The following is a 22,545-nucleotide window of genomic DNA, read 5'->3' as shown; positions in this document are numbered from 1 at the left end:
TCTTGGGAGCTGATCAGAAGACAGATTGCCTTGGGTCTCTGACATACAGAGTGACCTAGCCCAAGAAGATATTTCTAAAATGCCTGCCTCTTCAGCATCTGGACACTCCACTGTGACCCAGTCAGTAATGGACACTAGCCTGGCTGCCACCAACTACTTATAATCTCTTTCCAATTTGGGTCAGGGACCTAAAAGCCATCTCTGTAATTCTAGCCATGACAGGGGACTCAGAAAAAAAGAACGCTCAACTATTAAATGAGACCTTGCTTTGCAGGAAAATACCTCTCAGAGCCTGGGAACTACCAAATAGTCCACTATTGATTTTTATAGAAACTGGATGCTAATAATTTCAATTCCAAATAATCAAAGCCCTCAAAAAACCAGACTGTGGTGGCATATGCTCTGTACAGGCAAAGACCAATGCACAGGTTGCAAAGAGAATATCCTAAAAGGCAATTTGCAGGATAGGTATGCCAAAAGTTTGAGAGAAAGCCAGTAATCTGCACCAGCCATGCCCAGCACACATCATTTTCAGATGATAACCCCAAAGCTTTGCCAAGTCTTGGAATCTTTCTGGAAAGATGATATTCCCTATGTATAATTTTATCCTTAAAGTCTATTTTTGTGGGACTGTCTTCTTCACAGAGTTACTGGAAGAATCAAATGTGATGAGGTACACGAATGAGCTTTGAAAGTGAAGTGTTAAACAAACATAAGGTGTCATTATTGCTTGTAATAATTCTTTAGAAATTGGTAATTAACATGTTCTGCTGCTGATAATTACATCACCAAATAAATGTGAACCAGAATGGTCAGTTTCCCATATTATCCTATTCCCCAAGCATTCGGGATCAAACAGAGTTGAACTGAAAACATATAAATTGAAAGCATAAAACTATATTGCTATTTTTGCTTCCTTCTCAGTAATGTATGTTTCAAGGAAACAATTTCAATATTGTTAAAGGGCAAAAGCTAACAAAGGAGACAGCCTGAGGAGTCTTAGTAAATTTTTCTTTACAAGGCACATTAACCAAAGATGTTAGAAGTTGCAAGAGATCTCATGAGTCCACGTGAACAATTTACTAATAAAAATCCTTGACTGGATGGAGCTAGACTTCTAAAAGGCAGATCCCAGACTATTTCTATATCCCCCCAACTCAGAGTTCCTCACAAGTGAGTTCCACTCAACAAGTGTTCAGTAAATGCTCCTGGAAGAAAAGAAGAGAAGAAGAAAGGAAACACCAGGGCTTCTGAGAATGTCACCTGCTCATCAGTTACTGCTGTTAAATAATAATGGGTCATAGATCCTGTATTTGTCTCCCAACCATTCAACTTTTTTCAATTCTTTCATCTCTTAAATATAAGTTCCTCTGATGAATCTTTTCTTAACCATAAACAGTGCAGAAAGATGGGATTAATTGGATGGGAATCTTTCTAAAATGCTGAAAATCACTTTGGCTCTACATTGAATGTCACATCATTTGACAGCTTTCATTTAGGACAAAGGTGAAATAAACATACTTAGTTTGGGGTGGTTGTGGTAACCTCTCCTTCTCTATCTGGCCATCAAAATAGGGAGTGAGCTGGATGCAGGATTTGGAAGACTAATATCATCCATCTTTTTCACGGATGTTTTCCACCTTAGCCTTTACAAGCAAGGATAAGTCTAGAAGGTCCATGAAGGCAACCAGAAATTCTTTCATATCTTTTCTAATATAAAAGCCTTTTTAACTAAACATGGGAAGACACCGATCTTGATTCATATGGGCTCCTAGTATCTATTTCTAGAGATCTGTTTTAGCACAAGGTACCACCCTCCTTGTACACAGGTGTCTTCCTGAAACATCTTTTTGGAGAAATAATAATCAAAAAAGTCCAAATTGCGAAATAGGGCAAAGGGAGAGACAAAATTTCATGCAATGACAAGATGCCAGATGCCTTTGGAAGGACTCTGGGGGACAGAAAAGGAATGAATTCCTTCTCCTGGACAGAGAGACAGTTTTAGAAATATTTTCCTTCTATTGGAGATTGCAGTCTAGAGATCTGGCTTTGGACACCAGCTCTTCAGCCTGCTTAGAGATCCATTCCCCTAAAACAAGCCTGCGGAGTTGGTAAAATTTCTTAGGAGAAACTGGAAAATGCCAACACCACCACTTGAGCCCAGAGAAGCCCCTGATATTTGCTTTTCACATAACATGGATCTTGTGATCGCTTGCAAGTGAGTAACTGCAATTTTGGGAATTAACCAAAGGACTGAGCTGCCCAGTCTTTTTCATTGCCACTCAGGTTCTACGAAGCCCAGAAAGTTTTCTGGGAGATACTGGTCCAAGGACTCTGTTTGTGGACCTTTCCTTTGATGTGTGAGTATTCAAAGAATCCTTTTGCCCCCTGCAGCCCCTTCTGTCTCTTGCTAAAGACAGTTGTCTTTAGTTATCACTGTGAGGGAGCTTTCCCCATGCCAACTGTAATCTCGGGAGGCAGGACACGACTCCAGACTCTCGGGCTGAATAAGGAAGTCAATGCTATCCCTGCCCGCTGGAGTCTGGCGACTCCTGCCCTTGTCCCAAACCACACGTTTTCCCGCCTCCCGGGAAGCACCCAAATCTCTTCCACCCTTCCTTAGAGCTAGCCAGGGAGATTCCGCCTTCCAGGAACAAGGAGCGATCCGAGCGGGCCCAGCATCTCCATGGCGACTCTGCAAACCTGGCGTTCAACGCCGCGCGCGCTGGTCCTTGCCCCGCCCCAAGGCCCGGTCTTGGCTCATTCATTCCGGGCCGGCACCACCTGCAAGCCCGCCTCGGGCCTGGGGCGCCGCGCTCCAGGCGCTGCTACCCCGGTGTCTGCTCACACTGTGCCCAATCCCCTATTGTTTTGAAATCCCAAAAGTAACCTCAAGAGGATTTCTTCCTCACACTCTCACGCCCACAGCGCACCTTACCCTTTTAATCAAAATAAAACAACCCTCCGCCTCTCGCATTTTCAAAGGATTAAGCAGCAATCTCCAAGAAAGAAAATCAATCCCCTCCCCACCATCGCATCCCCAGCCAAGCCACGGCTCCGCCACCACCTCCGAGGCCCGCCGCCGACGCCTCTCTGTCCGCATTCCGGATAGGGGCGCCACCACCCCGCGCGCGACCCCGCTTTCCCGCGGGTACAGATAAAAATCCCCTCACCCTTCCGTAGATGCCATGGTCTGGGGAACGCCCCCTCCTCTTCAGCACTATCCCGCAGCTGTGGGCGAGGGAGAGAGCGGCCGCCGGGGTGAGCGCGAAGTGCGGCCGGGAGCGGTATTTAAGAGGAGCCTCTGCCCGCCCTTCCACCCGCCTCCGGGGTAAGCCCTTTAGCGCCTCAACGGGCGCAGGAGGCTCCTGCGGGCGCTAATCCGCGTCCCGGCTCTCCACGGCGCGCGACCCGCGCTTCCCTCCGCCCGCAGGGATGGCGCTTGGCTGGGAGCTCCGGGGGCTCCGAGGGTGGCTTCCCCGAGAGAGCGATGCGCCCAGGGCTGCAGGAGGGCGCACGCCGGCGATGCGCCCCTGCAGCCGCTGCCACCTGTGCTTTGCTGCGGGGCTCGCGGGCGCGGCGAGTGGCGGGAGCAGAGTGGTGGCAGAGGACGGTGAGCGTGCGTGCGCGTGTGCGGGTGTGTGCGCGCCGGGGGAGGCGGTGGAGGCCGCTGCGCCCTGGCTCGGCGCCGGCCGGGGAGGGATTGCAAGGTTTAGCCCCGCCGGAGCTGGGGATTTGCAGGCGATCCCTCTCTATTTTCGTCGAGAGCTGACATCACCCGCGCCGCCGCCTCGGGCAACTCCTTTAACCGCCGCCCCCCGCCCCCATCTCCAGTCGCGGTCCCTCCTCTGCCATCCCTCCCCCCAGCCTCTCGCCATAAATTAGCCAAATAAGAAAAGAGGCCCCGCCGCTCGTCCGGGAAGGCTTGGGCAGCCGGTGGCAGGAGCCCAGGATCTAAGGAGTAGCTATTGTTTCCCCTGAAGCCCGCGTGGCCCCGGGTCACCCCGTGCGGGGTGAAGCGCAGGCGACGGCGCGGAGACCCGGGATGCCCCTCCGTCTCCGCCTCCCTGGAGCAGCCCCTGGCGCTCCCTCCTCACTCCCCGGAGCACCCGCTTCAGCTCACACTCACCCCCAAACTCACAGGCGGGCACACCCACCCCATCCTCCCACGTCTGGGGGTCCCAGGTCCCGCGGAGTCGAGCGGCTGAAACACGCGGTGGTACAGCCTAAACGCGGCCCAGCTGCGCGCCCTCCCCCGCCGAAGCTCGAATAAATCTCTGGCCTTCAATTATTCAGCGAGATTAATATTAATGCAGCTCCCTGGGGGCGGCGGGCGGGGTGCAGGGGAGGCTGGGATTTTTTTTTTTTTTTTAGGCCGAGAGAGGTCGGCCTCGTGGGTGCCGGCTGAGAAGGCGCTGAGAGTTGGCCGAGGGGTGAGTGGCGGGGGACGGTTCTCCACCCACTCGGCGCTGCTCGCCGCCTGCTTCAGTGTCCTGGGGGCGGCGCACAGAGACAGATGGGCTTGTGCGAGGGAGAGTTCGAGCCTTCCGGACGCCTTTGCATAAAAATGACGAGACCTGTGCAACTTTGATTATCTCTGGAATACAGCAGGAACCTAGGGTCCCACTACCTGCCGACCCTGTGAGCGCAGAGCAGGCAAAGCCTCACTTTCCTCGTCTAGGCAATGGAACCCAAAATAACTCACTTGGAGGGCCACAGGAGAATTAAACAGACTCTCTTTTTCCCCGGGGTAGACGATCTTCGGATTTGCGCTGTGCTGGACCTTGTTAGACGATGGAACGCGACCGGCCCCGTGCAAACTCTCTGAGCAGGTCCCGGGGATGGTGCCAGAGGAGCCGGAGTCCCAGCAGGACCGATTGGTAGTTAAATGCCAGGCGCTGATATCCGAAGGCTTGAGTTCTTCACCACCTTCTGGCTGAGTAACCTGGGGCACATTCCTCCATCTCTCTCTTCATCCCACCTGTAAAATGGAACTATCTTCTCCCACTTGTCTGTGCTAAGAGAACTAAATGAAATGGAGAAGATATGTAAAACTCCTAAAGTGGTGTCTGGCACCCAGTAAACCCTCCAAAAATGTTCAGTGCATTCTCAGAGTCCTTAGAAGATAGTTTATTGGAGAAAATATCCAAGTATGAATAGACAGATGAGAAAAATAACAAGAAAAAGAGGGGAAAACACATTAATAAAATTTAAAAAATAAATCTCTGCTCACCTCCTTCCTTTACTTTCCTTTCCAAAATCTGAATCCAAACGTCATCCTCCATCCATGCCTTTCTCCATCTCTCCCCTCCCCTCTTCTCTCTCAACCCTGTCTGCACTATTAGAGTAATCATGTCTGTAACTTATTCATCCTAGGTTCCTTCAGGACCACTCTAACTTTGCATTTTCTTTATTTAAAAAAAAATGGCATAAGCATCTCTTCATCTTAGGGCATTTGACTTTGGGTACTCTCCTCTTCCAAAAAATTAGTTATTGTTTAACCTGGTAAATGTGTTTAAAAATATTTTGTAGATGAAGAGCTACCTTCTTTCACTTTGGTATTATGTTTGACACTCTCTCCTCTTAAGCCCCGTCAGGGGTAAGTGTGCGACTTTGTATCTGAAGTTGTCACATATACAAACTTTACAGTCTAATTGTCTAACTTTACAAGTTAGGGTTTTTTATTTCCCTTTCTGCTGAGGTGGCAACTGGAAAAGAAGCCATCGCAATCTCTCCCAGACCTAGATATTAATAATCGCAGGAGCACTACTCTGCTATTAGCAGCTCCCTTAACATGAGCATGAATGAACTACTCCATCACAATCCCTCAGTCTCTGCACACAGGCTTCAGGGGCTGAGCTGTGCCATTCATTCACGCTCACTGCCAAGAGCAAGGCACCTGGTGGTACATAAATACAAGGTAAAAGGAAACAGAAAAAGGGATGGAGTTGTTTTCACTCTTTTAAACATTCAATTTAAAAACTCTTCATTATGTTTTCGATGCTCAGGACATGAGAGAATCCAGGTGAATCATCCAGCATGGCCGAATTAGATGGAGTCATCATTCCAGTTTCCCACTTTCTCTGTAAGCCCTGACATCCCGTTCTACGCTTGAGAAACATTTGCATTCAGCTGCCCTGGAAGACCAGGTCTATTAAATCACATGGACTATGCCACAGATAATTCTGGCTAACAAACATTAGCTAGAAGAAACTGGTTCTCTTTCTTCATGCCAGAGGGCTTTTGCCAATATTCACACCAATTATCTTTTAACAAACTGGAGCAGTTATTTTCAACACTGGCTGCCCATTAAAATGTTCTGAGAGAGCCTTTTAGAAAATAGTAATACTCAGGCCACCTTTCAGAGATTTCTGGTCCATCCATCTTGGGGGTTAGGCGGGGGCTGACTTGGGCATTTTTAAAGGACTTCCCCAGGTGATCGAGTCCACTGTGCAGCCAGAGTTGGGAAGTGCTGGACTAGAAGTGGTTCAACAACATAGAGAAGGGTCTAGAAATAGGGCCCCAAGAAGTAGTTGGAGCATGGTACATTTAGCCTTCGGAAAGAAATTGCTAGAATACAGGGCTGATCCTCTTGCCTTTAAATACAGGGAATAAAAAACTTTCCAGGCAAACAAACACTTGTATGTTATTCTAGGTAACCAATGTGAGCAGCTACAAAAACATAGAGTTTTATTCTTATGTTGTGCACTCACAGAGCATTAGGGGTTAGCTACTGTACAGCATGTGACCACGCTGAATAAAAACTCAGCTCTGGGTCAGACAATCCTGCCTTAAATACTATCCCCGCCAAGTATTAGACTCTCTGTTACCTTATTCTGGGCACAAGATCTTAGCTTCCTCATCCCCAAACTGGAGAAGATAATAATGATCACCATCAGGGTTGTTGTGATGATTAAATAGAATATGTGGGAAATGCTTACATCTTTTTCATGCTCAATAGAGAACCATCCTAGACACATGGGAACAGCAGCATTCACCCAGTGTAATTTACAGCTGAGCTGTCTTGAGAACCTAGCCTCCCTACCTACCGTGTGACCCCAAGGTCTCCTTTTAATCTTCACAGCAAACTACAAGTCTCTTAGCTGGCAATAAGTTGACAGAACCTTGGAAGAAGAACAGAACAAAGCCAACCCCACAAGCTGCAGGAACACTTTGGAATTTGCTGGCATCTCTGAGTCTCCTCTAGGGACCCCATAGTCATGGCGAAAGCAGAAGACTGACATTTACATATAGATTTACCTTTCTTAAGTCTAGCTGATGGGTTCTCAAACTTCAATGTCAATAAGAACTACTCTGCAGGACTGGATACAAGAAAATCAACTGTACCATATTCTGATAGGTGATGTAAGGGATTTTTAAAAATGAATTTTGATCATAAGGGTTTTTTTCTTTTTTGCCTTATTGATTCTTGACTGAAAACTTAACCCAAGTTCCCAGAAGTGAGTTACTATAGTTGAGTTAAGGTAGTGTGTGAGCTAGAACTTCGTGGTAGTTCTATGAGCTTAGCATTTCCTTAGTAATTCCTATATGCATAATGTACTGCACCTTATATATTGTACTTTGATTCTTAAGATGACCTTCTGCAGAAAATATTATTAAACCACCATTTTACAGAGGAGAAAACTGAGACCAAGAGGAATTAAGGAATTTGCCCAAGGTTATACAGTCAGTGGTTGTATTTGTCGGAGTCCCAGCCTAAAAAAAAAAAAAAAAAAAAAGATGGCATATTTAAATTAAGTAAATTGTGATAAGTTTAATAAAGGAGTCATTTAGAAGGGTGTGGGAGGGGGTAGGAAAACTCTGAGGGATAGGGCAGGCTCCCTGGGCTACTAACAGTATGGAAAAATTGCCCATCCTAAGCCAAAGGAAGAGTACCAGGACCCAGAGGAGAGTTCTGCATGCAGAAGGTCACTTGACAGGAGCTGAGACTGTGGCCATAGCAGCCTGCTGGAAGGGCTCTGGGAATAAATACCCCAATGCCCACTCTTCTCCAGTCCTTCTTTTCCTTCCAGGGCTCTATACTGGCCAAAGCCAGACAGAAGCTGGAGGGCAGGAGAGTCCACTGAAACAATTCACATGCAGTCCTTGCAGTCCAACCTCCCTGAGAAACAGAGGATGGAGAAGGGTGAAGAATGGCTGTACAGGGCTAATGGATGAAGCCAGGGTTTGAGTTTAAGCAGTATTCCTGCAGAATCTTGCTTTTTAACCTCTCTGCTATGCAACTTGGAGTGAGGATGTTATACTTATTGGAACAGGTAGCCCCCATAACATGTGGGACCTCTCTACTATGGGGTTTTCCAGCAGATAAATAGACTTGGTCAGACTATTTACTAGAAATCAGAAGAAGGTATATTTATACTATGGAAGAAGTCACAATATGGCCTCAAATTTTTCAGTCCTAAATGCTACAATTCTCAACATTCTTTGGCAATTATTGTAGGAGCTTAGTTGGACCAAAGAAGAGACAAAGATTCCCTTACATTGGGCTCTTCTAAAGGATTCATCCCCTGTCTTGGCTCTCCTAGAGACTGCTTCAGATTGGTCATTGCAGCTCCACATAAGGGAGGTTGGGTGGGAGGGAACTCCTAATATAGACAAGAAAAGAAAAAAAGTCCTACATTGCTTTCCCATGAAAGGCTGCCGAATAAAACCATTCCCCCTCATGATGACAACAAAGAAGAAATGTTTCAATGTTCAAAGTTTATCAGAAGAAAGTGACCTAGAGAGAGAAATAACAGCCAAGTGACCCAAGGGTTATCCACTCAAAAGTCGCTGTCATTTAGTAATGTCTGAGAAATATGAATTTGACTTTTCCCCCCAAGTGCAATTACTGTTTCATCTGCTTTGCTTTTTAAGATTATTGATGCTCTCCAAAACTTAGTAATGAGAAAACTATCCACCATCAGCTCGTTAGGTGGGGCATTCATATTTGTGGTTCTTTGCAAAGTCAGAACCACTTTGGGAACAGGTTTGTCCTTACAGACTTTCCACACAGCTGTTCTTGGTAAAGTAAATCTAGGCTTTGGAGTTCAGCAGGCCTGTATTCAAATCCCAGTTTCTCCGCAAGTGACATTGAGTGCGTCACCTAATCTCTTTGAGCCTAAACTCCCTCCTCTGTAAAATGGAAATAATTCTCGTAGCTTCAAAAATTATATATATAAAGCAGATATCACAGGTCCTGGCGTGTAGTGTGAATACACTGTGTGACTACAATGTCCTCTGCTTCCCTAAATAACCAAGGAATTATAAGCTGTGTGTCTGGATCCGTCTGTAACACTTTGACCAAATCATTAACTATAAGACTAGACACCTTAATTTTTTTTTAATTAAGTAAAACAGAGGACACAGTAAGGGCTCCTTCATATGACAACTAATACGAGTTTGCTAGTTTTCAAAAATATGAGCTATTTTAGGATGAATGAAAAACATGAATGAAAATTATTATATAGTGTTCCAATTTCAGAGGAAAGATACTATTCTCTGACAGTGTTGGTTCTGAAGCCAAGAGCATGAAAGAGAGAAACTGGAGAATCCTGAAACTAAATTGGAAATGAAAAGATTTCAGAAAGATAAGCGGGTTTAGAGCAATAAGTAGCAGGAGGAGAATGTTCACAGTGGCACCACCAGGACTTTGAACTAAGAATACTAATGTGGCCACAGAAGTTATAACAGTCTTCCGAATTAGAAAGACCTGGGAACCATCCATCTTGACCATGTTCGGAGCAGTGAAGATTCAAATTGAGTTCATCATTCTTTCTTTCCATTTTGAGTGACCTTGAGTAAGTTACTTAACCCTCTGGGCATCAGTGGGTATAGTAGTGACCCCATCCACTGGGCTCATATGAGAACTGAATGGGGCTATGTCACATAAAGCACTTAGCACAGTTCCTGGCACACTGAGCTGTTATCATCTCTATGATGTCAGCTTCCTAGCTGCTGGCACTCTCATCACCCAAAAGATCAGTGGTAATGCTTTGGTTTCAACAACACAGTACAGCTACAGATGAGCCAGCCTGTAGCCCTGTCAGTCTGGTGGTGGTCACTGAATAGAGACTCAAGGGAATCATCCATCTTAAGGGTGTTTGGAGCTGTAAGATACAAGCTGAGTTCATTCACTCTTCTTGTTAACACACATTAGCAAAAGAGAAGTCAGGGAGTTCTATTTTTACCTCACTCTCTTAGCTGATGAGAAAAAAAGATATTACTTCACAGAAATCTCAATTCAGACTGAGAGCTTGGTCTAAATATAATCCATTCTGCAGGCAGAAATCGTCTCATTAGGTAGAGGGCTCGGGAAGGCTGAAACAGTGGATAGCTATGCTTACTGCCTGATGAATTCTAACGGAAAGAGTGTGAATTCATCCCATTTGTTTAGTATAGATGAAGAAAGGAGACAACGGAAAAAGATGAATTGTGAGTTCTCAGTATATCATTCCCTCCGTCAGCATTTCTACTACAAGATGACTTGAGGCTAAATGTCAGGGGTAGTGCAAATTCTTTATGCCCACCATAAAAACCATAACATCTTGAATTAGAGCAACTGTCTCTTTTTTTAGCTGCTTGATCCTGTATGAAGTGGAAATACTCTTTGAGAGTGATTGCTGCTATTTTAATTTCTACCCCTAGTTTCTCCTAACCTTGGCAATGATTGCCAGTAATGCCTCCGTCTTCCCCTTCCCTTTGTTCTGCTGGGACATTACAATATTCAGTAGTGACAGCCTCATGAGGAACAAAAGAATGGAGAGATTTTTTTTTTTTAATCTTTGGGGGGATTTCTTTGCTGAACAGCAGCTCACTGTGATTAAATGCTAAGTGATTTGGATAAAGGACTGAATCAAAGACCCAAGCCAGAATCTGATGACCTCAGAAAATCCATCGATGTTATTCTTGTTCTATTTTCTCTGTTCGCTTCTTTATGAAATTCCTTGGTCATTCTGAAAGAGGCTGTGTATCACATCCCAAAAGTATTTTTCTTATAAAGTGATTTTCCTTAATAAGAGAAAGAGAGAGATAGCAACCAGGTAATTTAGTTTTAAATTGAGATTACAGATTCAGAGTTGTTGGTTTTTTTTAATCAAAGATTAAAGGACTAAATTATGCCTTTGCATAACTGCAGTGAATTGGAAGTTATCCCAGTTCACTCTGAGGTTTCATTTTATTAGTACCTGGACACAGCTTCATTTGTAACACCCTGTTCCCCTTTCAATGGAAAATAAACAACTTTTCCTGAATTGCACATATTTAAGCACTAAGAAAGATCATTCTTTCCTACTCTCTTGTGTGGAATTACTTTTTCCTAGAAACCATAAGTTCAAGAACATAACAGTGGTTCGTTTTTCTCCAAGAATTCAGTCGTGAATGTATTCCTCACCTGAGAAAGCTATTCTCTAATTTTATCTACTGACTTTTTTTTTCTTTGTTGACAAAGCTCTCCATCAAACCTCGTCCAAGCCTCTGGATAAACACTCAATGAATTGGAATACAAATGTGAAGTGAGCCCTAAAAAACTCAGCCATTGAGACAGTCTTCTTAAAATGCTGGGCCTCAACAGCACATCCGGGCAGAGCTCTGCCAGGGAAAGCAAGTCCTGCTGCCAAGAAAAGCAAGGAGAGACCACAAATTGCTACCAAGCTACTAAAATGTTCTTTCCAACAGCCCTATCTTTCAAACAGCCCTGAAAAGATAAACTTCCCCAAGCCCTAGGGATCCAAAGTATGTCACTCAAAATTTTCACAGGATACTAAAGAAGGAGAAAAAATAAGGCAGGAGTAAAGATATGTGTCTTACTTCTTTGGCTCATCCATTAGCTGTCAGCTTTCTTCTTTTAACTCATGTGATATCATTTAAGATAATTCTCTGTTAGAACAACATGCAGTTGTGTCAATGCAATGAGACAAGGTCTTCATTCATGTCCAGGTTAGGACAACACAAAAACCCAAATTCAGGCCAGGCATGGTGGCTCACGCCTGTAATCCTAGCACTTTGGGAGGCCAAGGCAGGCAGATTGCCTGAGCTCAGGAGTTTGAGACCAGCCTGGCCAACGCAGTGAAACCTCGTCTCTACTAAAATAAAAAAAAAAAAAAAAAAAAAAAAAAAAAAAAAAAAAAGCTGGGGCCGGGAGCAGTGGCTCACACCTGTAATCCCAGCACTTTGGGAGGCTGAGGCGGGTAGATCACCGAAGGTCGGGAGTTCACAACCAGCCTGACCAACATGGGGAAATCCCATCTCTAACTCCGTGTTTAATCTTATGTTTTTTCCAAACTCTCTCCTTACTTATAATATCTTCCTTCCTTCCTGTCCATCATGCCAATGACTTGATTGAAGTTCTAACTACCTGTGAATGAAAAGTTAACTGTCCTACTTGAATTGCCCCTTCCTTTCAATTCCTGTTGGAGTTTATGTAAGAAAATACAGAGGGAGTTGACTACCCAGTTACTCATGAAAAGTCCATTTAGTGTATAAACCTGATCACTCCCAAAGAAAGTAAGTCTTATTTAAATCATATAGATTTTACTTAAAGTTTGTGTACCGTATGATAAAATTTATGTGATACTTAAAATTTAAGTAAAATCTGTATGATTAGGAAAGATGCTTATATACATACAGAGATGCTCCTCAGCTTACAATGGGGTTCCATCCCAATAAACTCATCATAATTTGAAAACATCATAAGTCAATAATGCATTTAACATACTTAACTTACTTAACATCATAGCTTAGCCTAGCCTACCTTAAATGTGCTTGGAACACTTACATTAGCCTACAGCTGGACAAAATAATCTAACAGCCTATTTCATAATAAACTATTAAATAGGTATCTCATGTACTTTATTGAATATGGTACTGAAAGTGAAAAACAATGGTTGTATTGGCACTTGAAGTACGATTGTGCTGAATGCATATTGCTTTCATACTATCATAAAGTCAAAAAGTCATAAGTCAAGCCATTGTAATTGTAATATACATATATATTATATATGTATATATTATATATATAGTCAATGCCTTCCAGCCAAAGACCACTAGTAACATACCTGTAATTGAACAAGTGGGATTTTTTGCTCCTTGCAATGATGTAGGATGCACATCATGGCGAACCAAGGGGTGTCTCATCAAGAGTGTGTTAGAAAGGACTTACAGGATTTGAGTTTCTGTTAAGTGATCTTAGGTTTCAAAGTGGGGCTTTGTTCTGAATTGGATGCTGTCAGGAAGTGGGAGTAATTCTATAATTGGCCATGTAATAAATCTTATCTAAAAGGAAAAAAGACTATAAAGAGCCTACCACTGTAATTGATGAAGAAGCAGCAGTCACTCATATTAACTAGGAGAAGGGGATATTTGGCACCTTTGCAGTTTGCATAGTCACCTTGCTTTTTTCTGTTATTACAGAAGATATGAAGTGGTCTTGTTTGGGTCTTGATCCATCAAAGTCACAGAATAATTCTGACAGATATTGGCATCCTTGGCATTCTGTGAAAGTATTTATCTTCAACAAGAGAGTATCACAGTCTCATTGGGAGTGCCAGATCAACTCCTGGGCACCAAAGCCCAGCTGGTATAATGTCAGATGTCAGGGGCTACATGGATCCCTAAAAAAACAAGCAATCATCACAAAAGAAATCAGAACCAAAGTACTCTGGATGAAGCAGGAGCCTTCTCTGGCACTCCCTGAAGGTGTCCTCAGTTGACAGCCACTTTTCCAGCATTAGTATTCCATAACTTGTGACTGCTTTGTTCCGTGTCAACTTAGGGAAACTGAAACTAGGTTGCAGAATTCCCTTCCCTGTATGGTTCCAGGTTAGAGTGAGCACAAGAGAAATTGACATGAGATTTGGAAAGGAGAGTGAAGCAATGCCTACTTTCATGCTTTGAGAGTTGTTTGAGCACATCAGACACTGTGGCAGCTCACACGCAATGTCACTATCTCTCAGCTCACCTTGTTGGGGTGAGAAAGCACCCAGGCCCACAGCTCCTCCAATGCCTGCTGGAAATCCTCCTCTGGCTTCCCTGAGTTCGGACTGGGTGAGTGTGCAGCTATGAGCAAAGGGCACCTGCTTCTACTACAAGTCACTCACATCATGGAGGCTGGAGGCAGCAAGAGACAAACACAGTTTTCCATTTGTCCTTGCTTTGCTGACTTCACATCCAGCCTTCCTTCCTGACCACTGGCCTGATTGATTTTAGGTCCAACACCAGAAACAAAGGCAACAGTCTTGCACAGACTTCTCCATCAGTGGCCACAATTTTGTGTGGTTATCGTAATCCCTTATTCTATAGGACTGTTAAAAGTTCTGATTCTCTGAAAAGCCCCTGACTTATATATGCTCAAGATTTCTAGCTTTGGAGTTCTATGCTAGGAGGCAAGGGCTATGTTACAAAAAGAGATGGACAACATTCTGATAGCAGCCAGATATGGCCAAGAGACAAGCTTGTGTGTGATCCTCTTTGCCTGCCTCAAAGTCTTAGGTGAGTATGATCAAGTGTTCATAGCCCACAAGAGCAGTGCTAGGGTAGGAAGACCTAGGGGTGGTGGCAAATGGCCATGGAGCTATTGACCAAGAAGCCTGGGATGTCATTACCAAAATTTCAGGCCAGATTCAGCTTCTGAAGGGGCCAGAGTCATAGCTAAGATGATGTACATGTGAACCAAATTTGAGTAGGAAGGCAAGAAGAGAAAATAACACAAGTAGTAAAGAGAGTGTTAAAAAGAAGTAGAGAACATGATATTCCAGGCGAAGGGTCAGGACACAGTCAGGAGATGGAGGGTGTGGGCACGTATGTGTGGAGTGTCTACCGAGGCAGTTGTGGAGCTGTGCCTAGCTGAAGAGCCCTGACCCTGCCAAGTATACCATGTGTTATGTTCATTGCCTTACACAACATCTCACTTAATTGTCACAGCTACCACAGTAAAATCTCAAGATTTTATTATGCCAATTTACCAGATAATGAAGCTGAGGTAGAGAAGCTTAGTACTTGCCCAAAATCACTTTAGAAAAGAAGTTAAAAGACAGGAATTTGAATTCAGATCTATCTCTTTGATCCAAGTTCCATTACACCTTTTAAGATCCAAGCTTTCTAGGCTTAACAAAGAAAAACCTTTGAGTGACCTGATAAATATTTATAGAATCAAATCCTCCAGCCTCCGTCAAGGCTTCAGTTGATGACAACCTCAGGTTAAGCTGCTCACCAATTCCTGACCCACTGACACTGTGAGAGAATAAACACTTACCATTTAAGCCACTAAGTGATGGGTAATTTGTTCTCAACCATTGATAACTAACACATCACTCTGATTAAGCCAGGAGGATGGGCATGGAGGGTTGAATGAAAGGAGGAGGATGTGACTTATGGAAAGCCCCAGGAAAGGCTGACAAAAAGAGAAAGTAGAAGAAATTCTCTTCTGGCTCAAGACCCAGACATGGTGGGGGAGACAGGTTGGTAAACAAATAAAATCCTCACCTCCTGTCTTGGGCTAAAGTCCTTAAGTTTTCTGAGATAGATTAAGGGAACAGGGGAGTTCCTGTTTGGGTCTACATAAGGCAAATGTCTCCCAGAATGCTCAGTAACAAGCCTGCGCTCTCAGCTGTCATGTGGTATGGAAAAGACCAAGAAGTTCCCCTAATCCCCCAAAGGAGGAAAAGGAAGTTGCAGAGAGTCTGGCTGGGCAGTTGCCAGAGAAGGTTGTCACTGTGGCCATGAGGCTGAGTGACCCAGACAAGGGTCAAACACAAGTCACCACCGGATGCCAGGGGGACCAGTTCCAGCAAGAGCTGAGGGGCCAAGTCTGCAGGAAGGAGTGCTGGGCTCCATGAAATAGAGAACATAGCACAAGTTACACTAATTACAGACTCTAGCATTAAATTTCAGCAACAAAAAGACCCACCACACACACCCAAGAACCAGCAGGAACTCGGGGGTCCCCACTCTCATCCCAATGCTTGAGGGAAGGTAAGCCTCCAAAGCACCAGCCTAGTGAAGAGAAAACTGGTGAGGAGAGCAGGGGAGAAAGGATAAAAGAGTAAGTCACCCCCAAAAGAGGGTCACTGCCAAGATTACTTAAGGTGTCTGACTAGATTGAATTCATGTTCTTTCCTTCACTATCCAGTGGGAGTGAGGGTGAGGCTTGAGAGAAAAATCACGTAAGTTATAGACAACAGTGAAGCTACAGTTTCTTGGCATATCTAAACTTAGTGTGAGTAAATATGTGACTCCAATTCAGATGCTATAAAAGCATTCCATGAAGATTTATGGAGGTTCAAAGCAGGACTTTGTGTTGGATCTAGAAGACAAGAAGCAGAGGCAACCCCAAAAATCATCTAATCTCTGGTGTTTCTGTTTGTGCCTTATTGGAGGGTACCCATGTCCCTCCTCCCCTGGCCCATGACCCACCGAGCTCTGAGAGTTGGTATTAAAAAGATGGTATTGGCTTTGTCAAACACACCATATGGGAATGATAGCCCTTGGCACTATTTTAAAGGGCTATCACCAAGCCATCAGCCCTGACACATGTAGCTCCGAGAAACAGCATGCAGAAATAAGAGCATAGCACATTTGTTTTGTAGTTCAGAAGCCAACTCTTGTTTTATTAAAATGTGTACAAGAGATGGGGAAGGAAAAGGACCAGACTGTACTGTGGCCATGTACACAAAGACATGCACCACATCCCAGCTCTGCTGCCCTTGGCTGTCCCACAGGCAGCTCTCTAGAACTTGAGAGCCTCAAAAGGGGCCTCATGAAGCCCAGATCTTCCCTGGTCAAACTGATGGCATTCGTGTAACTGAAAGTTGGGGAAGACCACCAGGTCAGTGGAGTGGAGAGGTTTTGTATATGGTCTTCTTTGAAGAAACTTACTTCTTGCAAGTCCTGGCATCTTCCAATTGGCTGTCCTAGTAGTGGAGGCGGCATCAGCCTACCAGCAATGGAGGTCTACTCACTCTTCACTGAGTTTTGTCCCTGAAGTCAGAAGCCCTGGCACAGCCAAGTTCACAGGCCAAATCACACTTCAGGCCCACACTGCTTCACGCAATGACACGTGTACAGATGGAGATACAGAAACACTTCTCAAGGAGTGCATGAGCATGGTTCATTTCATGTTTCTTTCAATCCAGTCTTTAAAAGGCAGCACCTTGGTGAAGGCGGTGGAGAGCCTGTGGCTACATGTTTTATCATAGCTCCAGCTGACCAGTCCCATCAGATGCCAGCGTGGCTCAGGAGATGCTCGTCCCGGGAAGGACACAGCCGCGATGCCTCCTGTCTCTGCAGTGCAGATATCAGAAGGGGCAGTGGGGTCCTGGCTGGCACAGAACATGTTATCAGTGACACTCACTGGGATGCCATGGTCCTCATGCTGCTCCTCACACAGCAGCGAGTCCACCACACTGACCACCCCGGAGCGCAGTGTGTCGTTCTTGAAGCCAGGGCTCCTCACATCTGCCAGGACATTCCAGCCAGCCACAGTGATGTGTGACTCCTGGAAGGAAGTGCTGAGATCCCGACTGGCAGCGAGGCAGATGGGCTGGACTCGGGTGCTGATACGGGCCTTGTCTAGGAGCTTCAGGATGGCGATGTCAGCATCAAGCAGGATGGGGTCATAGTTGGGATGCAGAATGATAGCAGAAATCTACAAATGCAAGGAACGGGCAGCAATGGTGAGGAGCCGGCTCCATAGTGGACAAGAACAGGCAATGCTTGGGGCTAAATTTTTGGGAGAAAATGTCTAAGAGGCAGCTACAATTATTTGGAGATACTTCACTCAAGAAATCATGGAAAACAACTACTCTACTTCCAGAATTGCAAACTGAAGTGCTTTCTAGGGCCTGGAAGGTGGGATTAAATAAGTGAAGTGGACAGTTGAGGCTGCATGCCCATCTAAGGTGAGCAGTGGCCACGTCACTGCAGTCAGCTACTCCATGCTGAAATGGGACCAGCTTTCTAGTTTTGCCAGAAAATGAATTCCAAATCTTTATCTGAAATATCTTGATGTTAAACAAACAATGCTTGCAAATAAATAAATGATTAAAAATATGTGTCAGCACCATCAAGGCACAAACCCTCACAGGCTAAGTTTTCAACCTCAGGTCCACTGTAAACATTTCATTTACATTCAAGCCAGTAAATAGAGCTATGCTCAGAATATTCCACAAGACTTTTCCACAAAGTCTTCCCTGATTTTCCCAGTCCTTGCTGGTCATGACTTTTGATGGGAGCCTGTAGGAGCACACATCTTGTAAAATGTTTATGTATATGTTCTATTACCTCAATCTCCTTTGAGTATATTGCCTTGGGGCTTCTCTTGTGTCACATTGATTATGATATATTGCTCTGTCTCTCCCACTCAACTGTGGACTTTTCAGAGAAAATGAAACGTGCTCTATTCTTTTCTGTGTCTCCTTACAGTGAAAGGCACATTGTGGGGGCTCAACAATAGATGGACAGGCAGGTGGATAGATGGAGAGATGGAGGGATGGATGGATGGATGGATGGATGGATGGATGGATGGATGGATAGATGGAGGGATGGATAGATGGATGGATGGATCGATGGCTGGATGGATGGATAGATGGAGGGATGGAGGGATGGATGGATGGATGGATGGATGGAGGGATGGATGGATGAGGGGGTGGATAGATGGAGGGATGGATGAATAGACAGATGGATAGACAGATGGGTGGGGGAATAAAAGAGAAGGAGGAGGTCAAGGAAAGACAGACATATATTGTAAATTTGTTAGGAGTATATCTAGGGTAAAACATCTCTGTCTACCTAGGACAGTGCCCAAATGTAATAGGTGATTAACCTTTTTTTATTCAAAAAATATTTATTGATAATCTACTTTGAGCCAGGCACTGTGCCACACTGTGAGGGTACAATGACAAATCACAACATTCATGGAGCTAACGGTTTCAGGCAGAGCCAGCCATTAAACAAATAATTTCACTAATTTTTAATTTGTTACAATTTATGACATATGCTACCAGGTAACATATGCTACTAGGAGAAGTACATTTTACTCTTAGGTGATTAACTTTTGATGACCACAGTGATAGATGACTTTGCCTCTATCTTGTTTAAAAAATAATCAAGGTGGAATAAAGACTCCACAGTCTTTCTAGGTACCCCCGTCTAGTATCTCAATATGAAATATTGAAAGCTGCTATATGCGAGGCTCTGGGCTGGCTGCTGAGATGCTAAGGGGACAGGGCTTGGCATAATCACTGCTCTTCCATGCTTGGAGTTTTTTGAGCCAGAGCCCCAGCTTCCAAGTACAAGCCCTCTCTTACCCGTAGGCTCTGGGTGGTCTTCTCATCCCGGTCATCATCCCGGTAGAATTTCCCCAAAATAACTTTCAGATCTGCTGTCTTGATCATGGTGACCTTCCCCAGGTCAGTAACACAGTGGGCAGCCACCACCACAGTGCGCTCATTCACCAGGGCACCGCTGCAGACTAGGAACCACGCTCCCTTGTGTAGGCTGCCATCATGCACTCCGCTGGTCCTCCTATAGATGGCCGCCTGCCACGGCCAGCGCAACCCTTGGGTCTTCGGAGCAGTGACGTTCTCAATTTTCCCGCAGACTATGGAGAAAGTACCAGCTTAGTAAGATAAACTCAGACTTTGCCATCCAAAGGAGAATGTGTCACTTAACCAGAGAGCACAAATCTGGAAAGGTGAACTCTATGGGCATGATGACCACTAAGATAAGTAACCCAGTTTTCTTCTCCCTTTAAATATTAATCAACCCACCCTGACATGGCTGGCTATAAAGTCTAGGGTTTGCAGTCAAATGAAACCTGAGTTCTGATCCCAGGCACTTACTATCAATAGAACTTTGGGCAAGTTGTCTAATCTTTTAGAGCCTCTGCCTTCTTGCCTGTAAAATGGATAGAACAATAATAATGGTCTCACAGAGCTCTTGAGGAGATTAAATGAGATGGTACATGCAAACAAACTCAAAATATCATGACTATCCTCATAGTCATGACCACAATGAACTAAACCATATTGTTCTCCTTTCACAAAGAGGATGGGGAAGGCAGCTTAGTAAATACAGGCCCCTAATCCGGACACTTTCACATATTATCTCAGTACTCATCATCATAACCTTATGATGTAATTAATACCTCATTACATTTTTTTTAAATATTTTCAGTACAGACGGGGTTTCACCATGTTGGCCAGGCTGGTCTCGAGCTCCTGACCTCAAATGACCCACCCACCTTGGCCGCCCAAAGTGCTGAGATTACAGGCGTGAGCCACCGGTGCCAGATCTAATACCTCATTGCTTAATAACAAGTACCCAGTTAGTATCACTGGGTGATGAGTGTAAAAATTGGGGCTTAAACAGGGTAGCCAAGATTATATAACTTGAGGCCCTCTGGCACTTTTAACCCCTTTCCCCACTTGGTGTCTTAATGACCATTTTCTCCAAGTAAATATGATAGAATCACCCAAGAACATATGCCTCTAAGATTTAGTGAGTCAATTTCTCTTGGGTAGTAAGGTTAAGCCAAAGGAAAAAAAAAAAAAAAAGCTCTAACTATGGAATTTCAGATATCACCAAACTAGAGAAAGCACTGGAGATGCTTTCCCAAAAAGTAGGGTTAATGGTTTTCCTCAGGCAGCCATGAAAGATGGAGCATGCTCAAGCCCAAGAATGAGCCTTGACTCACTAGGGATGCAGGATGGTGCCTGCCCACTCCACTTCCCAGTCCTCAGACATGTCCTCCGGCTGCTGCCCAGGCGGCGGTAGAAGGGTGAGATGCACTCATACTGGAGCTGGGTATGCAGATGTTGGTATCCCATGGGCAGATCTCCAAAGGGAAGGGCTGGCTTCTTGGTAGGGGCACTCTGCAGTTTCTGCTTGCTGAAGGCCGCTGAGTATAGCTGGTGTAATGGTGTCTCCCTGGGTCAGGAAACATGGGCCCAGAGAAACAGCAGGGTGAGAGAAAGTCATTGTGGCCTCTTTAGCATTCATGCCATGTCCCATGTAGATATTTGGTTACAGAAACAGAAAAAATCTCTGTCTCTGTCTCTCTCTATCTCTCTCTCTGTCTGTCTGTCTTTTGAGGCAGGGTCTCCCTCTGTCCCTCACTCCAGGATGGAGTGTAATGATGCGATCTTGGCTCACTGCAACCTCCACTTCCTGGGTTCAAGCAATTCTTGTGCCTCAGCCTCCTGAATAGCTGAGATTACAGATATGCAACACCACGCCCAGCTAATTTTTGTATTTGTAGTAGAGATGGGTTTTCATCATGTTGTCCAGGCAGATCTTGAACTCCTGGGCTCAAGCAATCCACCCGCCTTGGCCTCCCAAAGTGCTGGGATTACAGGTGTGAGCTACTCCGCCCAGCCAAAAATGGCTATCTCATTCCGTGTCTCTCTGTTTCTCTCTTTCTGTCTTTCTGTTTCTCTCTCTCTCTCGCTCTGACACACACACACACACATACACACACACACACACACTTTGCCTCTCCCACTGAGCAAATTCTCTTGTATACTTCAATCTTCATTTTATGTCTCCATGTCTATTACTGGCATGATTCCAGCTGCTTAAGATTTTAACCAAAGAGAATAATACCTGGCATAATAGCTGCTATCCAAAGGTACATTATACATGCACACACAAAGAAATTAATTGCAACATTAAACAGAAAAGGGAGTTAATTTGAATGAGAGAAATGTAGGCATTTTTTTCCTCCAAACATTATCATAATGGGGCAATATTAGGAATTGACTCAAACTAAACTGTGTTGATACAGTAGCTTGATTTAGCAATTAGCAGGTGTAATTAGTACACCTCAGAGAATAGAACTTTCTCTCAGGGCACATTGATCGGGAGAAATATGAAGCATTGTGTATAAATGGGAAAAGGGGATATTAAATGAGCCCTGAAGTTGGAGGACCCAGAGACCACTCAGGGATTCTTGGGGAAGATGTGCACAGAATCTGCAGGTTGTGTTCATTTTATGTTGGCACCTAATGACTGTCACCTGAAAAGCTGAAATTCCTTTAGGAATCTATGTTTTCATCCCTGTTTAATGAATGGACAAAGGAAGTGCAGAGAGGCAAGGGAAAGTACGCAGAGGCACGCAGTAAAGAAACTTGGTACCCAAGGCAGTGCTTACCAGTCACAATTTCCACCCTGGTGTCCCCCCAATACCAATATATCATCATAAGAAATCTATTTCATATACGGTGCTTGGCTCAGAGCAAATATTCCAATCCTCTTGATTTCATTCAACAAATCTTTAGCTCATGTTTATAATGAGGTCTATAGCTCAGGGAGCTCCTGAACTTGCAAATAAGCTCCTCCCTTGGCCATGGAAGGTCTACACTGTCGTTGGGGGCTTCTGGATGAGGAGTTGGCTGCTGGAGATAGGGATACCCTCCACTTCAGCTGCCTGTCTTCCCAACAGATACTTAAAACCAAGTTTCAGCCTTGCTTTTTCATTTACTTGAGAAACCCGGCACTTTGCCACCTAACCTCCCATTAATATTGATTTAAAAATAGGAAGCCCAGTAGTCT

The 22,545-nt window shown here is 44.6% G+C and overlaps 2 protein-coding genes across 9 annotated transcripts in view; both read right to left on the bottom strand.

The window, feature by feature from the left end:
• Positions 1-4,246, bottom strand: part of SLC1A2 (solute carrier family 1 member 2) — a 171,274-nt gene extending 167,028 nt beyond the window's left edge. For 4 of the 6 annotated variants that reach the window (XR_008510928.1, XM_009246473.3, XM_054523804.1 and 1 more), the window contains exon 1: positions 3,174-3,350. Coding sequence is in view for 4 of the 6 variants with exons in the window: in XM_009246473.3 (XP_009244748.2) it covers positions 3,174-3,190 (17 nt within the window). In the remaining 2 variants the exon portion in view is untranslated. 6 annotated transcript variants of the gene reach the window in all.
• Positions 4,247-16,571: 12,325 nt separating this feature from the next.
• The window catches only part of PAMR1 (peptidase domain containing associated with muscle regeneration 1), a 97,588-nt gene continuing 91,614 nt past the window's right edge, over positions 16,572-22,545 (bottom strand). For 2 of the 3 annotated variants that reach the window (XM_024254422.3, XM_024254423.3), the window contains 3 exons: positions 20,690-20,922; positions 19,302-19,594; positions 16,572-17,641 (listed from right to left, as the gene is read on the bottom strand). In XM_024254422.3, coding sequence (XP_024110190.2) covers positions 17,105-17,641; positions 19,302-19,594; positions 20,690-20,922 — 1,063 coding nt within the window. In that variant the 3' untranslated portion in view covers positions 16,572-17,104. 3 annotated transcript variants of the gene reach the window in all.

Source organism: Pongo abelii, chromosome 9, assembly GCF_028885655.2.
Source record: "Pongo abelii isolate AG06213 chromosome 9, NHGRI_mPonAbe1-v2.0_pri, whole genome shotgun sequence".
NCBI classification, from domain to species: domain Eukaryota; kingdom Metazoa; phylum Chordata; class Mammalia; order Primates; family Hominidae; genus Pongo; species Pongo abelii.
This window is presented reverse-complemented; position numbering and strand designations above follow the sequence as displayed.